This window comes from Lynx rufus, unplaced genomic scaffold, assembly GCF_022079265.1.
Source record: "Lynx rufus isolate CCGP_SWC_20201006 ecotype Redwood Valley unplaced genomic scaffold, mLynRuf1.p SCAF_9, whole genome shotgun sequence".
Lineage (NCBI taxonomy): Eukaryota > Metazoa > Chordata > Mammalia > Carnivora > Felidae > Lynx > Lynx rufus.
In genome coordinates this window covers 18,427,703-18,443,664 of record NW_025814897.1, presented here as the reverse complement: position 1 = coordinate 18,443,664, position 15,962 = coordinate 18,427,703, and the positions used below count along the sequence as shown (strand labels likewise).

Genomic DNA, 15,962 nt, shown 5'->3' with positions numbered 1-15,962 from the left:
AGAAACAGTTTCAATTTGGCTCAAAGATGACCAAATTGGGGGCACCTGGGTGGCTCAGTCGGTTGAGCGTCTGACTTCAGCTCAGGTCATGATCCTGTGGTTTCACGATCTCACGGTTTGTGAGTTCAAGCCCCACATGGGGCTGTCTGCTGTCAGGGCAGAGCCCACTTCAGATCCTCTGTCCCTCTCTCTCTGCCCCTCCCCCACTTGGCTCTCTCTCAAAAAAATAAGATAAAATAAGATGACCAAACTTTATATACATGCAAAAACAAAAAGCATCCATAACAAAAGAGAAAACATGATCATCAATTTAACGATTTAGCTAGAAACTTGGGAGGAAAGAAGATTTTTTTAAAAAAAGGAAATCAGCATTACTCACCTTAACTATTAGCTCTACATAGTACTAGTCTCTTTTGATAAAGCTTATTTCACTCAATTCTCAAAACAACTTGCAAGATAAACTATTTTCATTTTAACAAATGAAGAAAGTCAGGCTCAGGAATGTTAAATAATTTGACTGAGGTCTCAGCGTCACAAGAACCCAATCTAGGATTTAGTAATTCAGAGCCACGGTTCTTCCAACACACCACAACTAGATTATAAATACAACCCGAAAAAAAGAACGAGCTTAAACAAGTATGAAGTAAATGTTCAAAGCCCAGTAAATGTAGTAAGCATCAAATAGGAAATGTGGTGATTAAACGTTATGAGAAATAGGACTGTTTTCAGAGTCAAAAAAAGCTAGGTTCAAACCAGGTTCCAACACTTCCTAGCTGTGTGGTCTGACAAGTTATTTTACCTCCCCAACTCTCCACTTCCTCATTTGTAACTTAGAGACAATAGGACCCACCTGTTTCACAGGACTGTTGGTGGGAATAAATGAGATAGAGTGTAAAGCACTGAACCCAGTGTAGAAACTGACTTCCTTACCTATTCCCCAATAGGATGTAATTCCATGAAAGCAGGGGATAGTTCACTACTGCACAGTGGGTACTTAATGTTTGCTGAATAATTAATGGCACAACATCATTCAATAAATGTAACTATTCCTAACATAGTAAGTATAGTATGAACCAATCTGTCAACCCTGGCTGTATGTTATATCGTATGGAATATCCTAGAAAGATAAAATTGGACTATAGTCTAATAATTCAAGCAGGAAAAAATAATATATGTTACAAATAAAAATATTCTTTAAAAGGTTAAGGCTAAAAAGGATTTGGGGGTAACCTTACACTAATGATAAGATTTTCGAAAATATATTAATTACACAGGCAAATGTACTTCTAAAAATGTCCTACAAACAAACATTGAGCGAGTTTCTAGGGCAGTATACTGACTTACCTTTTTTAAACTCTAAAAAAAAAAAAAAGACTCCTGTAGTTAGAGTGATACAGCTGACCCTTGAACAACACAGAGGTTAGGGGCACCAACATCCCACAAAGTTGAAAATCTGCCTACAAGTTTTGACTCCCCTGAAACTTTACTGATAGCCTACTGTTGACAGGAAGCCTTAATGATAATGTAAACAGTCAATTAACTTATCTGTATGTTGTATGTATTATGGACTGTATTCTTACAATCAAGTGAGCTAGAGAAAATATGTTTTTGTTTCGTCTTGTTGCTTTAGTAATATGTGTTTTGTTTTCATATAAAGAAATATAAAGAAAACTAAAAAAGGCCCCAATTCAACAGCCCGGTAATCCTTAATGAAGTCAAAACACAACAGTAACAAAATGTTCACAGTTATGAAATTTGAACAGAACAAATTCTTGCGATTCTTCCCAGAAAAAAAAAATGCATGCATATTCCAACATATACACTTACATCTGTAGATATTTTAAGAATTTTTACAAAAGAGATCCTCTCTTTTACACCTGGCCTTTTTTTCTTCTTTTTCTTTTTTCTATATGTTTCAAGTTTTTATTTAAATCCTAGTTAGTTAACATATAGTGTAATATTAGTTTCGGGAGAAGAATTTAGTGATTCGTCACTTTCAAACAGCCAGTGCTCATCACAAGTGCCCTCCTTAGTACCCATCATTCGTTTAGCCCATCCTCCACCCACCTAGAGAAAATGTTATTAAGAAAACCGTAAGGAAGAGAAAATATATTTACAGTACTGTCCTGCAAGAAGCCTGCATGTAAGTGGACCCACACAGTTCAAACCTGCGTTGTTCATGTGCCGAAACATGGAGTGAACTTACACGACCTTCTAGGTCTCTACAGTTCTATGATTGAATAGAGGAGCCTCTACTCTGCTTGTAAAAATGAAGAAACTAAAGTTTTAAGAAAAATGGGGAAAGGGTTGTAAGATAACAATCTGTAACTTATACCCAAGCTATTCTCTGCCTCACCTGAGGGGCTAATTCCTCCCTCCTCTCAACTACTTGGGTTAATTTCTCCTATAAAATGGTTTTGATAAGAAAGGGAGGAAAAAGGAGATGCCTTGGGAAATTCAAGTCAAAAGCTAAAAAATGCATCTTTTTTCACACACAGATGCCCAATTTTCAAAGGATGGAGACAAATCTTTGCCTCCCCTCACAGTATTACACTTCTCACTCATATTTATCTTTGTCCCTGAATATACATACAATAGCCAGTAGTTTAAACTACAAAAGAAGTTACTTATAACATTAGTGACCATTCAAAACACGAAAAGAACAAACTATCTTATTTTGTCCCACATTGCTGTATCAAAAACTGGCCAAAATAAACTGACTTAATGGCCAGGGATGAATTTATCGTTTTGGTGATCAGGTACACAGGTTGTAATGAGGTCGAAATGTAATGTCTTAAAACTGTGACCTATGAGGCATTTGTAGCCTGGCAGAGTTTAATCTATCCTAAAAATCAATATTCTTCTGCTGTCAGTGTTTCTCCCATCTCTCTGTGCTCTCTGATAGATATTCTAGAAGATTGGCATCAACTACAGTTAAAGCAAAGGACAAAATATAAAGGAATGATGAAAACAAAAATAAATTGGAAAACGGAAACCCGAATGGTAGCAGCAACAAAGATTTATTTGAAAACTGCCTGGATATACACTTATAGAGGACATGTAAGAATATACATACAGAGCACAAATGAACATATGACCCTCTGGCCATACATGTTAATGGATGGAAAATATTTCGTGTAGACCTTTCTCTAAGCAGAGAAAAGGCTGAACTGCCTAGTGTAAACTCTGTGTTCTGATCCACGCTGACATAGATTGTTCTTCCGAGGCACCAGCTCGATCACTGTTAAACTGCTCTCACCACTTGGCAAAAGCTTAGCTTATGTATGTGGTCAAAGCACAAAACCTTGGTGAAATTTTACACTCCCAAAGAAACACATTTAAGGGAATCAGCCTGCGAACATAGGATGTGAAATGATTCAGAGGAAAATGTGGTCTGACTTGTCACCCGTGCAGGTTAAAGACTCTCCCCGGAGGTTCAGCAGCGGACCACTGTGGGAATCCGGGAGACGGGGAGGGGTGAACCAGGCAGTTCTTGTTGCCTCTGTGCAGCATGGACACAGCATGCATGTCAACTAAGCATCTCAAAGGACCAAGAAGACAAAGACTGTAATCTGTTGAACAGTGAACTATACTAGTTGTTTAGATAAATGAATTAGTAAATAAATCCATGTACAAATAGAGATTATTTCTTGGAACACAAATCTGCATATATATTAACAAGTCACTTAAAAATCAAAGGACATGCATCTCAAAGAATTTGGTAAACATCTTAATAAAAATAGGAAATGTACCAGAAGCACAGTTATCAGAGTAAACAAGACAATGAAACAGACAAATAATAAGAAAAGCTGAAGAAAACTAGGTCACCGACAGGTTTTTTTTAAACAAAAAAGCTGTCTTCGAATCTGTATGGCATTTAATACCCACAAAGCACCTCAATGATTAGTTTCATCTGCAGCCCCATCTTAGAGATGAGCAAAGCAAAACACCAAAGGATTAAGTGAGCTTCTTAAGATCGCAGGAAAAGTTGGAGCAAGAGGTCTTGATCAATCCTTAAGATACAATCATTTGTTCATTAATGCATTCAACAAACATTTGAATACCTAGTATGACACTCTGGGTGCTGATGATAATAGAGACAAAAATCTCGACTTTTAATAAGCTCAGGGTCCAGCAGGAAAAGTATCAAGTATACAAGTGACTGCACTACATTGTGATAAATGATCACATGTATCATGATACAGGTGCTGGGATAATGTACTTCTGCCTGAATGAGAGCCGGGGAAAGTTTCATAGAAGAATAGTGACTTGGGCCAAGATACGTGGGAAGGAAGAGGCCAGGGAGACAAGGAAAAACAGCAGTGGACTGAGAATGAATAAAAGCAAGGAAGCTTTTCATGTCAAGAGTTTATCATGAGCTGCAAGAAAAAGCATATGGCTAAAGATGGAGATAAAGCTCTAAAAGTAGCCAAGGGCCATACGGTGGAAGGCTACATTTAGAGAGTTCAGATCTTAGCAACTAAAGGACTTTAAGCAGGAGAGTGTCATAATCTTATTCCATTTATTAAAAGGAGTCTGGTTGCACTATAGAAGACAACTTACGGGAAGCCGGAAAATCCATCAGGAAACTTTCTCCACAGTTTAAGCAAGAAAGAAGATCCTAAATTAAGGCAGGAGAATGAATGAAGTAGGAAGAACTATTTTTCCCTAATTCTTTTTTATTTCTTTATTGGAGAGGGAGAGAGAGGGAGGGAGAGAGAGGGAGAGAGGGAGGGAGAGAGGGAGACAGAGAGAGAGAGAGAGAGAGAGAGAGAGAGAGAGAGAGAGAGAGAGAGAACCTTAAGCAGACTCCATGCTCAGCACTAACCCTGACGTAGGGCTCAATCCCATCACCCTGGGACCATGACCTGAGCCGAAATCAAGAGTCAGATGCTCAACTGAGCCACCCAGGCACCTCTTCTTCCCTAATTCTTAACAGTAGCTTCCACGAGTTAATTTTATCATCTGGTAGGCAATGTTATGTTGTTAATACTTTTATTTGTGTAGTTGGCTTGACTTACTCTGAGGTCAAAAGACATCGGGACTGTCAAATCACCTATGAGACTTAATAGAATAAGGAAAAGTTTTAAAATATTCGTTTTAGAAAAGTTCTTAAATTTTGGAGTAAATTTCAGTAATAAAAATTAATATTTTTACAATCTTAGTTTTGAGCTCAAGCAATTTTTATGTGAATTTATAGTAATAAATGGTGAACGAGTGGTACAATGAACACAGGATATGTGTAAACTAGTGAAACAGTAGAAACTCCAATGCATTGTTGGCAGTCTACACCTCTGCAGCCTTATTAACCTCTAGATGCCTGGAATAAAGTTCCTTGGTGCTTTTCACATTAATGAAAAATTAGCAGTAACAATGTTAATTGAAAAAAAAAAACCAACAGAACAGCCGAAGTAGTCAGTTATTTATCTTGAGACACAGAGCCAAGAATCTCCAGTGAGAACCAGAATTCAGTAGAATTCACCAAAATGCAGCAATATAAAAACTTTACCTCATGCCAGTCTTCGAGTTTGTTGTCAGAAAGATCTAGTTCCGACACATGAGCACAGAAGGCAGCAATTTCTTTTTCATCTCCTGCACATGTTATTCCACAGCTGTTCAACACCAGTACACTTGGGAGGTTGAGGCGATCTGAATCGGGGGCGGGGGGGTGGGGTGGGGAACACAACACTTTCTAAATCAGCCTGATTCTTGTCTACATACATTCAGCCCCCAGGAATCAAAACCAAACAGCAGAAAATTACACGAGGACCTGGAAAATACAGAATATGATGGGATCAAAGGGTACTGAATTTAACGGGAAACAGTCAAATATGGACCAGGAGGAGAACAAAAGTACTGGACTAGTACACCCAAAAAGTCTTGCAGGCTTCCCCCCATGGCAGGATTGCTGATCTCAACTACAAACAACACAGCTATCATCCTTGCTATGATCTTATCATCTGAACACTAGAAACTGTGATTCATCTGGACTACCACTGCCTTCTAATTGGCCTCAATTCTTTCTTTTTTAAAATTTAGTTCAAAAGTATCATTCTGGATAGCTCTTTTCTGTCTGATGTGTATTTCCACCAATTGCTGCCCTTGAAAATTATTTCAAACCGTTAGTTAGTCTACTGTGAAATCACTCCTATTTTCAAATTCCTATCATTGAGGAAATCCTCCTCACTTAAGTGGATTCATTAAAAATCTACGTCTCTTTCTCTCATACTTCTCTGTCAATCATTTCTGTTTCATATCCATGTAGAATGTGTCCTTTATGAAAATTAGACATTTAAAAATACATCATTGTAATGGGAGAAAGTATTGCAGGGTCTTAAACTATTTAATGAATTTGGTCCAACTACCGCCTGGTTCAAAAATACGTGTCAATAAAACCATGCTTCTTGCCCTAGGAAAAAGGACAGACATGAGAATTCAGCCACTCTTTCCCTATCTGGTATGAAATAAGGACTCACAAAGGAAATATTTGACTCATGGAGGCCTCAAATCATGTAATTTTTCAACTCAGCACTTTCCAGTATCAAATTTTTCAGCATGGAAATGAAGCTTGAAAAAAAATGACTAAGTAAGAAAGCCACCTCTTTCTGCCATTCCAATTTATATGGAGTGATAAGACAGTTGTATTGAGGAACACAGGAACTAAAACACTGTCAATATTGATCTCCCACACTCACCAAGAACTACATCCAAGAGCTGTTCAATACGCATGAGCCTAACACGTAAGCGAGAGACACATCTTGCACATTTCTAAATGCTGTAGATCTCTGCTCACACCATACCCCCTCTCCTAGATCTATGTCTTTATCTCCTCCCTAACCAAATTCTACATTCTTAAAGAGTCCGTTCAAGTCTCATAGCTTTGAACCCTTTCCTGATCATATTTATTAACTCTCTCCTAAATTTCTTTCCCAATCACTGTGCCAATCATTTGGCTCAACGTGAACTGCACATAACAGTGTTAGATGCTTGTAAATGTGAGTATTTTGTAATCCAATTAGGTTGTAAGGTCACTGAGGGCACAGGCCAGTCTTGGACTATCTCACATCCTCTGAAGTTCCTCGTCAGAACACATATTTGAAACATCACCACTCAGATATTGTTCGCGCCTTATGAACACAAGTAAGCCAGCTTCCAGCCAGTCTGTAGGAAAAGAGATCCTTTTGGGTTTTTCAAAAAACTGAAGTCCTAACAAGAAAGAAAGACTATGCAACTCGAATTCCAAAATAAAGGAAATAACTTACAAACAAGGCAATATCTGGTTTGATGTCCCAAGTACTAAGCTCCAGTAAATAAATGTTTTAGGTCACGTCTATCTTACCTTTCATAGGAGAGCCCTGAGGTGTGGCTGGGACGTGGACTCCCATCCCAGGACCACGACGGTAAGGAAAGTTTTCAGGACTATATTTTTCACATAATACTTGCATAAAACTCCTTCCACTAGGTTGATCCATCTTCCTTTCCTAAAATTCTACAAGAAACCAAGAAATCATCCAAGTTACTCATTTAGCATATAAGAAATTTGTATCGCAAACCAATTATTTAGAATGCACCAGCCCAGGCAGTACAGACATATGAGACACGGTCAACGCTCCCAGGAATATACACTGTGGTGAGACCTTACGATATAAGGAGGCTACATATGTAGACAAATGACAGCAATGCAGTCCAGTATATGATAACTGCAATCCAGAATAACAGTGCCACAAGATGTTGATGAGGAGACAGTCATTTCCAGCCAACGGTAATAGAAAGACTTTGGGCTGGAACATGGGGTTTATGTGGTAAGTTAGAGGAAAAAGGACTGAAAGGAAAGGTATAGACTCAACATCAGATTAAAGAATTTAGATGAATCCATTGATATTTATCCCTCAAAATCCATTCTCCTCTTCTTCCACCCTAAAAGAATTTTTAACTGTATACATCGGACTTAGGGATGAGTATATGACTAGGTTCTAGTTGACGGGATAGAAATGGTCTATGGCAGATAGCCAGAGTAATGCCTTTGCCTCCTTCCTGGTCTCTGGCTCAATTCTATTGCCTAGAAAACAAAGACCACCTTGCACTACAGGCCCAAAAAACACACCCCGAGGAAGGAAAACAAAGAGCTGAAAGGAACCTAAGTCCCTGAGGACTTCATGGAACTGGGCTGCCATAATGGTGCTGGCTTGCATACCTCTGGAAATTTCTGTGAAAGATATATAACCTTCTGTTTTATTTAAGCCAGGGTTCAGTTTCTCAATTAGTTACAAATGGACCTAATCCTAACTAATACACAATGTCATTTCTTTTGGTTTTGAGTTTGGGTAGCATCTTCAGTGTCTAACCTCAGCTTAGGGTCCAAATATACAGTAACTCTAGCATCCTCTCAGTACTCACGCAGAGGTTAAAACAGGTAATGTTAAAAATATGCTAGGGGCCCCTAGGTGGCTCATTCAGTTGAGTGTTTGACTCTTGATTTTGGCTCTGGTCATGAACCCAGGGTCATGGCATTGAGCCCTGAGTTGGGCTCCGTGCTGAACATGGAGCCTGCTTGAGAGTCTCTTTCTCTCTCCCTCTGCCCCCTCCCATGCTCGTGCCCTCTCTCTAAAATAAATAAACAAACAAACAAAACAAAGTAAAATGCTAACTTCTGACAGCCTGCTAACCCATTATCTTGATGGGCTGGCCTATGAGCTATATTAAATATAAATCAAAATGTAGGCAACTAATTGACCTCCATAGTTCCAACTATCAGATGCTAAGCTTTTTACTAAAATAATCATAAAAAGGAAGGTGAGTTAAGAGTACTCTAAGAAGAAGGGATAACATGTAAAAAGGTATAGCAATCAGAATGCACAACGGCCTAACAGAAAATAGCATAAGGAGTAACTAATCAGGAACCTCAGAGGAGATCGTATGTACTACAGTAAGAAGCTGGACTTTATCCTGTAGAAAACAAGAAGAAACTAACAGGTTTTAAGAATGGGAATACAACAATTAAAATTTGTAGGAAGCTCTTTTTGGCAATCAAGTAGCTGATGAATAAGAGGAAATACATATCAAAGGCAGGGAGAAGAGCTAGAAGGATACCACAAAAATACAGGAGAGACCTCAGGCAAGGAAAATAAAAGCAAAAATAGATTATTGGGATTACATCAAAATAAAAAGCTTTTGCACAGCAAAGGAAACCATCAACAGAACAAAAGGCAACCTACTAAACAGGAAAAGATATTTATAAATGATGTATCTGATAAGGGATTAATACTCAAAACATATAAAGAACTTATCCAACTCAACACTAAAAAAAAAAGACCAATTAACATATGGGCAGAGGACCTAAATAGACACTTTTCTAAAGAAGATGTACAGATTGCCAATTGGCCCATGAAAAGCTCAAGCATCACTAATCATCAGGAAAATGCAAATCAAAACCACAATGAGGTAACACCTCACATCAGTCAGAATGGCTGCTATCAAAAAGACAAGAAACAAGTGTTGGAAGAGGATGTGGAGTAAAGGGAACCCTCATGCACTACCGGTGGGAATGTAACTTGGTGCAACCACTGTGAAAAACAGTATTGAGGTTCCCCCCAAAGTTCAAAATAGAGATACCATATAATCAGTTTTTCCACTACTGAGTATTTACCCAAAGAAAGTGAAAACACTAACTCGAAAAGGTATATGCACCCCTATGTTCACTGCAGCATTACTTACAATAGCCAAGATATGGAAGCAATCCAAGTGCCCACAGACAGATGAATGGATAAAGATGTGGTATGTGTGTAGGTATGTATACATACATACCTACATACATACATACATACAATGGAATATTACTCAGCCATAAAAAAGAACGAGATCTTGCCATCTGGGACAACATGGATGAACCTAGAGGGCATTATGCTAAATGAAATGAGCCAGAGAGAGAAAAACAAATACCATATGGTTTCACCTATATATGGAATTTAAAAAACAAAACAAACAAAAAGACAGACCTTTAAATACAAAGAAAAACTGATGGTTGACAGAGGGGAGACAGGTTGGGAGATGGGCAAAATAGATAAGAAGGGGGATGCGCCTGGATGGCTCAGTCAGTTAAGCGTCCGACTTTGGCTCAGGTCATGATCTCGCAGCTTGTGAGTTCGAGCCCCGCGTGGGGCTCTGTGCTGACAACTCAGATCCTGGAGCCTGCTTCGGATTCTGTGTCTCCCTCTCTGCCCCTCCCCAGCTCACATTCTCTCTCTCAAAAATAAACATTAATATATATATATATATAAAGGATTAAGAAATACAAACTTTGTTATTAAAAAAAAGTCATGGATAGGGAATATACTCAACAATATTATAATAATGTTGTATGGTGACAATGCTGACTACATTTATTGTGGCAAGTATTGAGTGATGTACAGGATTGTTGCATCAATATGCTGCACACCTGGAACTAATATAACACTGTGTGCTAGTTACACCTCAATAAAAAATAAAGTGCAATGTTCTTAAAATGTTAAAAACAAAACAAAACAAACAAACAAAAAAACAAAACCAGGAGAGAGATAACAAGGGCCTGACCTAATACAGTGTTAGTATAAAGAGAAAGCTGGGGCAGATTCAAGGTCAATTTAGAAAAGCAAGCTTTTCAGTCCAGTCTCCAAGTTAAAAAAAAAAATAAAAAATATATATATATATATATGTATGTGTATATATATATATGTATGTGTATATATATATATTTATGTATGTATGTATACATATATATGTTAAAGCAAGCTTTTCAGGAATTATAGGGGCTGAGAAGAAGATAGAGTCAAGACTGATCCCCAGGTTTCTAGCACAGGTGACCAGGTGACTGATGATACCATTAAGTAAAAAGAAAATATGAAGAGATTTCGTTTTGCAGAAGAAAATGATGAAATCCACTTTATCCACTTCCAGTCTGAGGTATCTGTGGGCTATCCAAGGAAACAGTCTGCAGTTGGGTGAGAAATGTGAGCTAGAGATGAAGATTTCTACATCATCAGGATACAGGCAATATTTCTAAGAAGAACAGCAGGACAATCGAACTCTCAGGGACACTGCTGTTTAAAGGACAGGCAGAGAGAGCAGAGTCATGAAGGAATGGAACAACCACAGAGTAGAGCGTACAGTCAACATTTTGAGAAGTTTTAAAAAAAAATTTTTTTTAATGTTTATTTATTTTTGACAGAGAGAGACAGAGCATGAATCCGAAGCAGGCTCCAGGCTCCGAGCTGTCAGCAAAGAGCCCGACGCGGGGCTCAAACCCACAGACTGTGAGATCATGACCTGAGCCGAAGTCAGATGCTCAACCAACTGAGCCACCCAGGCGCCCCAACATTTTGAGAAGTTTTAATTAGAAGGGCAGCTGACAAGAAGGGGAGGATGAAATGGGCTGATAAATTAGGCAGGAACAGGACAGAGTAGAGAATTGGGGGCAACTGTCAAGATTTTTCCTCTTAAAATAGAAGAGGGATGAACATATGATTATAGATTACAAAGAAGCAGCAAGTAAAGCTGAAGAGGCTGAAAATGACTACTTGTATATGGTCCTAGAAGAAACCAGCAGGTATGAGCATTAAAAAACTTCTCAGAAGGCTGTGTGATATGCGCCAGATAATGCTCCAAACTATTTGCCATTGGAAGTGACATATTTACTTCACTATGTTACACTGGTTTACTTTTACTTATATGGTTTAATTATGCTGAGTGGTAGGTATTTTCTCATGTGACTATACTAGCTCCACCATTACAGTATAAAGGGGAACACCACAGGGTCATTTTATTTCTCCAATATTAATTCCCAGCATCTGGCACAGTGCACTATACAGAACTCAATAAATGTTGTGGAGTCCAAAAACCACTAGCTTCCAGTGTGCCAAGCAGGAGGAGCAGAGAATTCAGGATGGGGAGTAGGTGTAAGCCCCCTCAGTACTACCACTTAATAGTTTTGTGTCATCAGGCAAGACACTATTTCTCTAGGACTCAAATGTCTTTGTCTGTAAGATACCATAGGAACATCTAGACTAATGGGCTTCAGGGCTGCTACAGAGCTCTAAGATATACAAATGCACTATTGGGATTACAGGGCTGTTGTAAAGCTCTAAAATATACACATGTTATTAATTACATATTACAGGAAGTTGTAGTATGGTAGAAAGCACATGAACATAGAAAACTCAGGCTCGATCATTTACTAGCTGGGTAGAACATAAGCTAGCTATGTAACCTCTCTCTACTTTAATTTTCTCACCTATAGATGAGCTAAAATGTTCCTCTCAGTTTTGTAATAAGAATTTGAAAAAAAAAACATGAATATAAAAGTGGTCTTTAAACTTGGCCCATTCCCTAAATTACTACCAGGGCCAAGTCTACTGTACTTTGTAAAATCAACTCACAAATGCCTAGAACACAGAGTAGATACTCACTAAGCACATGGCCATCTACTGAACAAAAGTTTCATTTATCAAGGTCTAGACTATGAAGTACATTTCACAATGAGGATATCACACGACATCTTGAAAATTCAGGACTGCCCTCTGTCAGGATCCTCATTCGTGAGCTTAAAGACAGAACCTGTTAGTACAAGGCAGTTTGTTCTTTCCATCCACAGGGAGTGATAAATGCTGCTGTCCTCCAACTCAGTGCTGATTGTTGTCACAAAACTGAAGTGTATGTGTTCATCAAAGACTTCAGGAATCTTCAGGTGGAAGGTTCTTTTACAAGTAAACTTATCACCAACAGCAGACAACACAGGGCAGGTGCTATGCCACTAGGGACAGACACCACGGTTCTTATCAAAGACCGGTCTCAAGCAGAATGGCAACAGAATTTTTGGAAGTGTTTAACAAAAGTCAAAGAGGTTACATTGTTATCTTTTATATACTTGGCAGTTCAATGGGGTGTCAGGATGATTCAGTTGGGTGTCTGACTCTTAATTTCAGCTCAGGTCTTGATCTTATCTCACTGTCAGTGAGTTACTTAGTGAGTTCAAGCCCCACATCAGGCTCTGTGCTGACAGCATGGAGCCTGCTTGGGATTCTCTCTCTCCGTCTTTCTCTCTGCCCCTCCCCTGCTCGCACACACTCTCTCTCTCAAAAATAAATAAATAAACATTTTTTTTTAAAAAAAAGAATAAAAAGTGTGTAGGGAGGGTGCTCAACTCACTTTGTGTCAAAATAATGTTCACCAAGTTTAAATAGCATCTTTAAACTGGAAGCTTTAGAACCACTTAAACTCAAGCCAATTCAAGGGCAATAATCTAATACACAACTTAAATACAGGCAAACTGAGGGATGGCAACACTAGAGGCATACTCACATTAAAATAAGTCCTACTAAGCCAGCAATCACGGGAACTTAACAAGTTATTCCTCATGGCCCCATGCTTTAAAAACTCTTCCAAATAGTCTAGAGGTTTGTTTCATATTCTTTTTTTCCTAAAGACTTAAAAGCAATGCCAGGCGCCTTCATTGGTCATTTTCCAGGATACTCTATTGGAATAGCCTTCCAGGAATGTAGATAGTGTACACAAGAATACATGGGCTTTGAATTAGAACATTAAGATTGCAAAATTGATCAGTAACATAAATCTACTCAAAATCTGTTGGGGCAGTTTTAGGAGGAACAGTAGGTGGGAAAGGAAAACTGAAAACCAAACAGACTGAAAAATGAGGAAATACAGGATGGAAAAAGATCTTTAACTGGAGCCTTTTAAAAGGTTTTGGTGGGGGGGGGGGGAGGGGGTAATCTATGACTTTCTGGAAAGAACGGGTGTCAAATTACATCTCACTACCTCTGTAGTTGGCAGAGTTCTAATGCATTTGTAAAAGTATTCTGAATTGGTTCTGAAAGCCAGGGAGCCAGGAGTCTTGGGTGATGTTGGTTCCATTACCAAGTTGTGGAGTGTGCCTGTGAAAATCTCAACTGCTTTGTGCCTCAAATCTGAACCATAATGTGCTCTTGTAAAAGTGCTTGGAGAAAGTCAGGATGAAGTGCAAATTGGAGGATAAAGTGCTCAGTACATTTTTGCCAAATAGATTAGTATAAGAAAAGAATGTCCAGTCACTTAAAACTCCTCATCACTGTCAAACCATTCACACTTGATGTTCCCAGCAAAGGGTCAGGTCAAAGTCGGTATGAAACTCAACACAACTGAAAACAGAACACTTCTGACCACTAACACTGGAAGATACACAAGACAAATCTTCACACCGGTACGCAAGATCAATATGTACTTCACAAAAATACTTTATGGTGGAGTACCATATTTCATGAAGTGTGAATACCAATACCGCTAGCCTCACTCACAACTTCAAAAAAAAAAAAAAAAAAAAATCCAGAGGGAGGAAATGAAGAATAAGGGTGGAAAGGAGATTCGCTTTTTCACTGCACCCATTTGAACCACCTGAGCTCACTACATGTATACATCATCTTTTCCTTTCATATACTGTTATCTTTTTGAAACATAAACATTTTTAAGTGATCTATCTGGGAATGAGCTAATAATCTACCAAATGGCTTTTTAATTCCTCATTGTTATCAACTGCCTGTGAAAAAAGTTCCAAACTGGAATTTGGAATTCCATGTGGAATATAGAATATTAGTAATAATTTTTAAAGGAATTAGGGAAGGAAGAAGAAAAGAGAAATAGCATGGTGGCCAAAAGGAAATAAATACTTTTGTAACACAGCAACTGGCAAAGAAAAAGAAAGAACGAAACCCACCTGAGCCACAGAACGAGACTAAACGAGGGGAGGGTAAGACAGAGCCAGAGCACACAGGCTCCCCAGGGCCTTAACAAAGGTGAAGCAAAAGTTCACCGTGACGCGTACAGAGGGGTTGGAAGAATACCCTCAGGCCTGCAGGGTCACTTCCTTTGCTAGCCAAGTTAAATGGGTTAATAAAAGTTAAGTAAATATTTTATACAAATTACCCAAGCTGTATCAAAACTACTGTGACTTTGGAACCACAAGGACTCCGGGAGGCAGAGCTTACAAAGCCGTAAGCCCGGGGATGCTCCGGGAGCTCTGGGCTTCCCAGGCACCTGTCACTGTGGAGACGACCAAAAAGAACGGTGCTTCCTGAAGCAGGAAGGTGCTTCGTGTGCAGGATGCACATTACTGCAAGGGTAAATGGCTGGGAACAGATTCACAGTTGTTGTTTTTAATGTTTACTTATTTTTGAGAGAGAGAGAGAGAGAGAGAGAGAGAGAGACAGAGGCAGAGACAGAGTGTGAGCAGGGGAGGGGCAGAGAGAGAGGGAGACACAGAATCCAAAGCAGGCTCCAGGCTCTGAGCTGTCAGCACAGAGACCGACGTGGGGCTCAAACTCAGGAACCGTGAGGTCATGATCTGAGGCGAAATCGGATGCTTAACGACTGAGCCACCCAGGTGCCCCCAGATTCACAGTTCTAAAAAATAAATCATAATAATTCGAAATATGCATTAATTTAGGATGAGCCTAAATATCAAGGAAGAGTTTTCATAGCATTAAACTAATGGAGAAGAGGGAAACACTCCTAGGTACTTTTAAATTATTTTCAGCCATCTGACATGGGACCGACTTATGTACAGCTAACCCATCTTATCTATTCATCGGAGAAGGGCAGCAAAACCACACTCTAAAAGCTACCTGCTGGTATTTTGTTACCAAATATTTGAAAACAAAACTTAAACTAAACACTTTGGGAGAGGCTCTACCAATTCACTTTTAGCTTCCTTTGGTCAGATGACACCTTGTTCCCTTCATCTTTCTGCACTTAGGTGCCTATTTCCCTTACAAGACAATCTGAGAATAAGAATCTCTTTATCACTTGTTTAATAAAATTGGGAACAACAAATATACTTAGTTTTCTCTGCTCTTTTTTTGCACTTTATCAAGTGGTTCCCATTAGGCTTATTTGCCTGTCCGTTCGTTCATGAAATGTGTGCCCTCACAAAGCTTACAGCC

The 15,962-nt window shown here is 38.9% G+C and overlaps 1 protein-coding gene across 3 annotated transcripts in view; it reads right to left on the bottom strand.

Annotated features, from left to right (window-relative positions):
- Positions 1-15,962, bottom strand: part of TBCEL (tubulin folding cofactor E like) — a 74,569-nt gene that overhangs the window by 39,367 nt on the left and 19,240 nt on the right. For all 3 annotated transcript variants that reach the window (XM_047071664.1, XM_047071665.1, XM_047071663.1), the window contains 2 exons: positions 7,340-7,489; positions 5,510-5,649 (listed from right to left, as the gene is read on the bottom strand). In XM_047071664.1, the coding sequence (XP_046927620.1) occupies positions 5,510-5,649; positions 7,340-7,472 (273 nt within the window). In that variant the 5' untranslated portion in view covers positions 7,473-7,489. The remainder of the gene's footprint in view (positions 1-5,509; positions 5,650-7,339; positions 7,490-15,962) is intronic.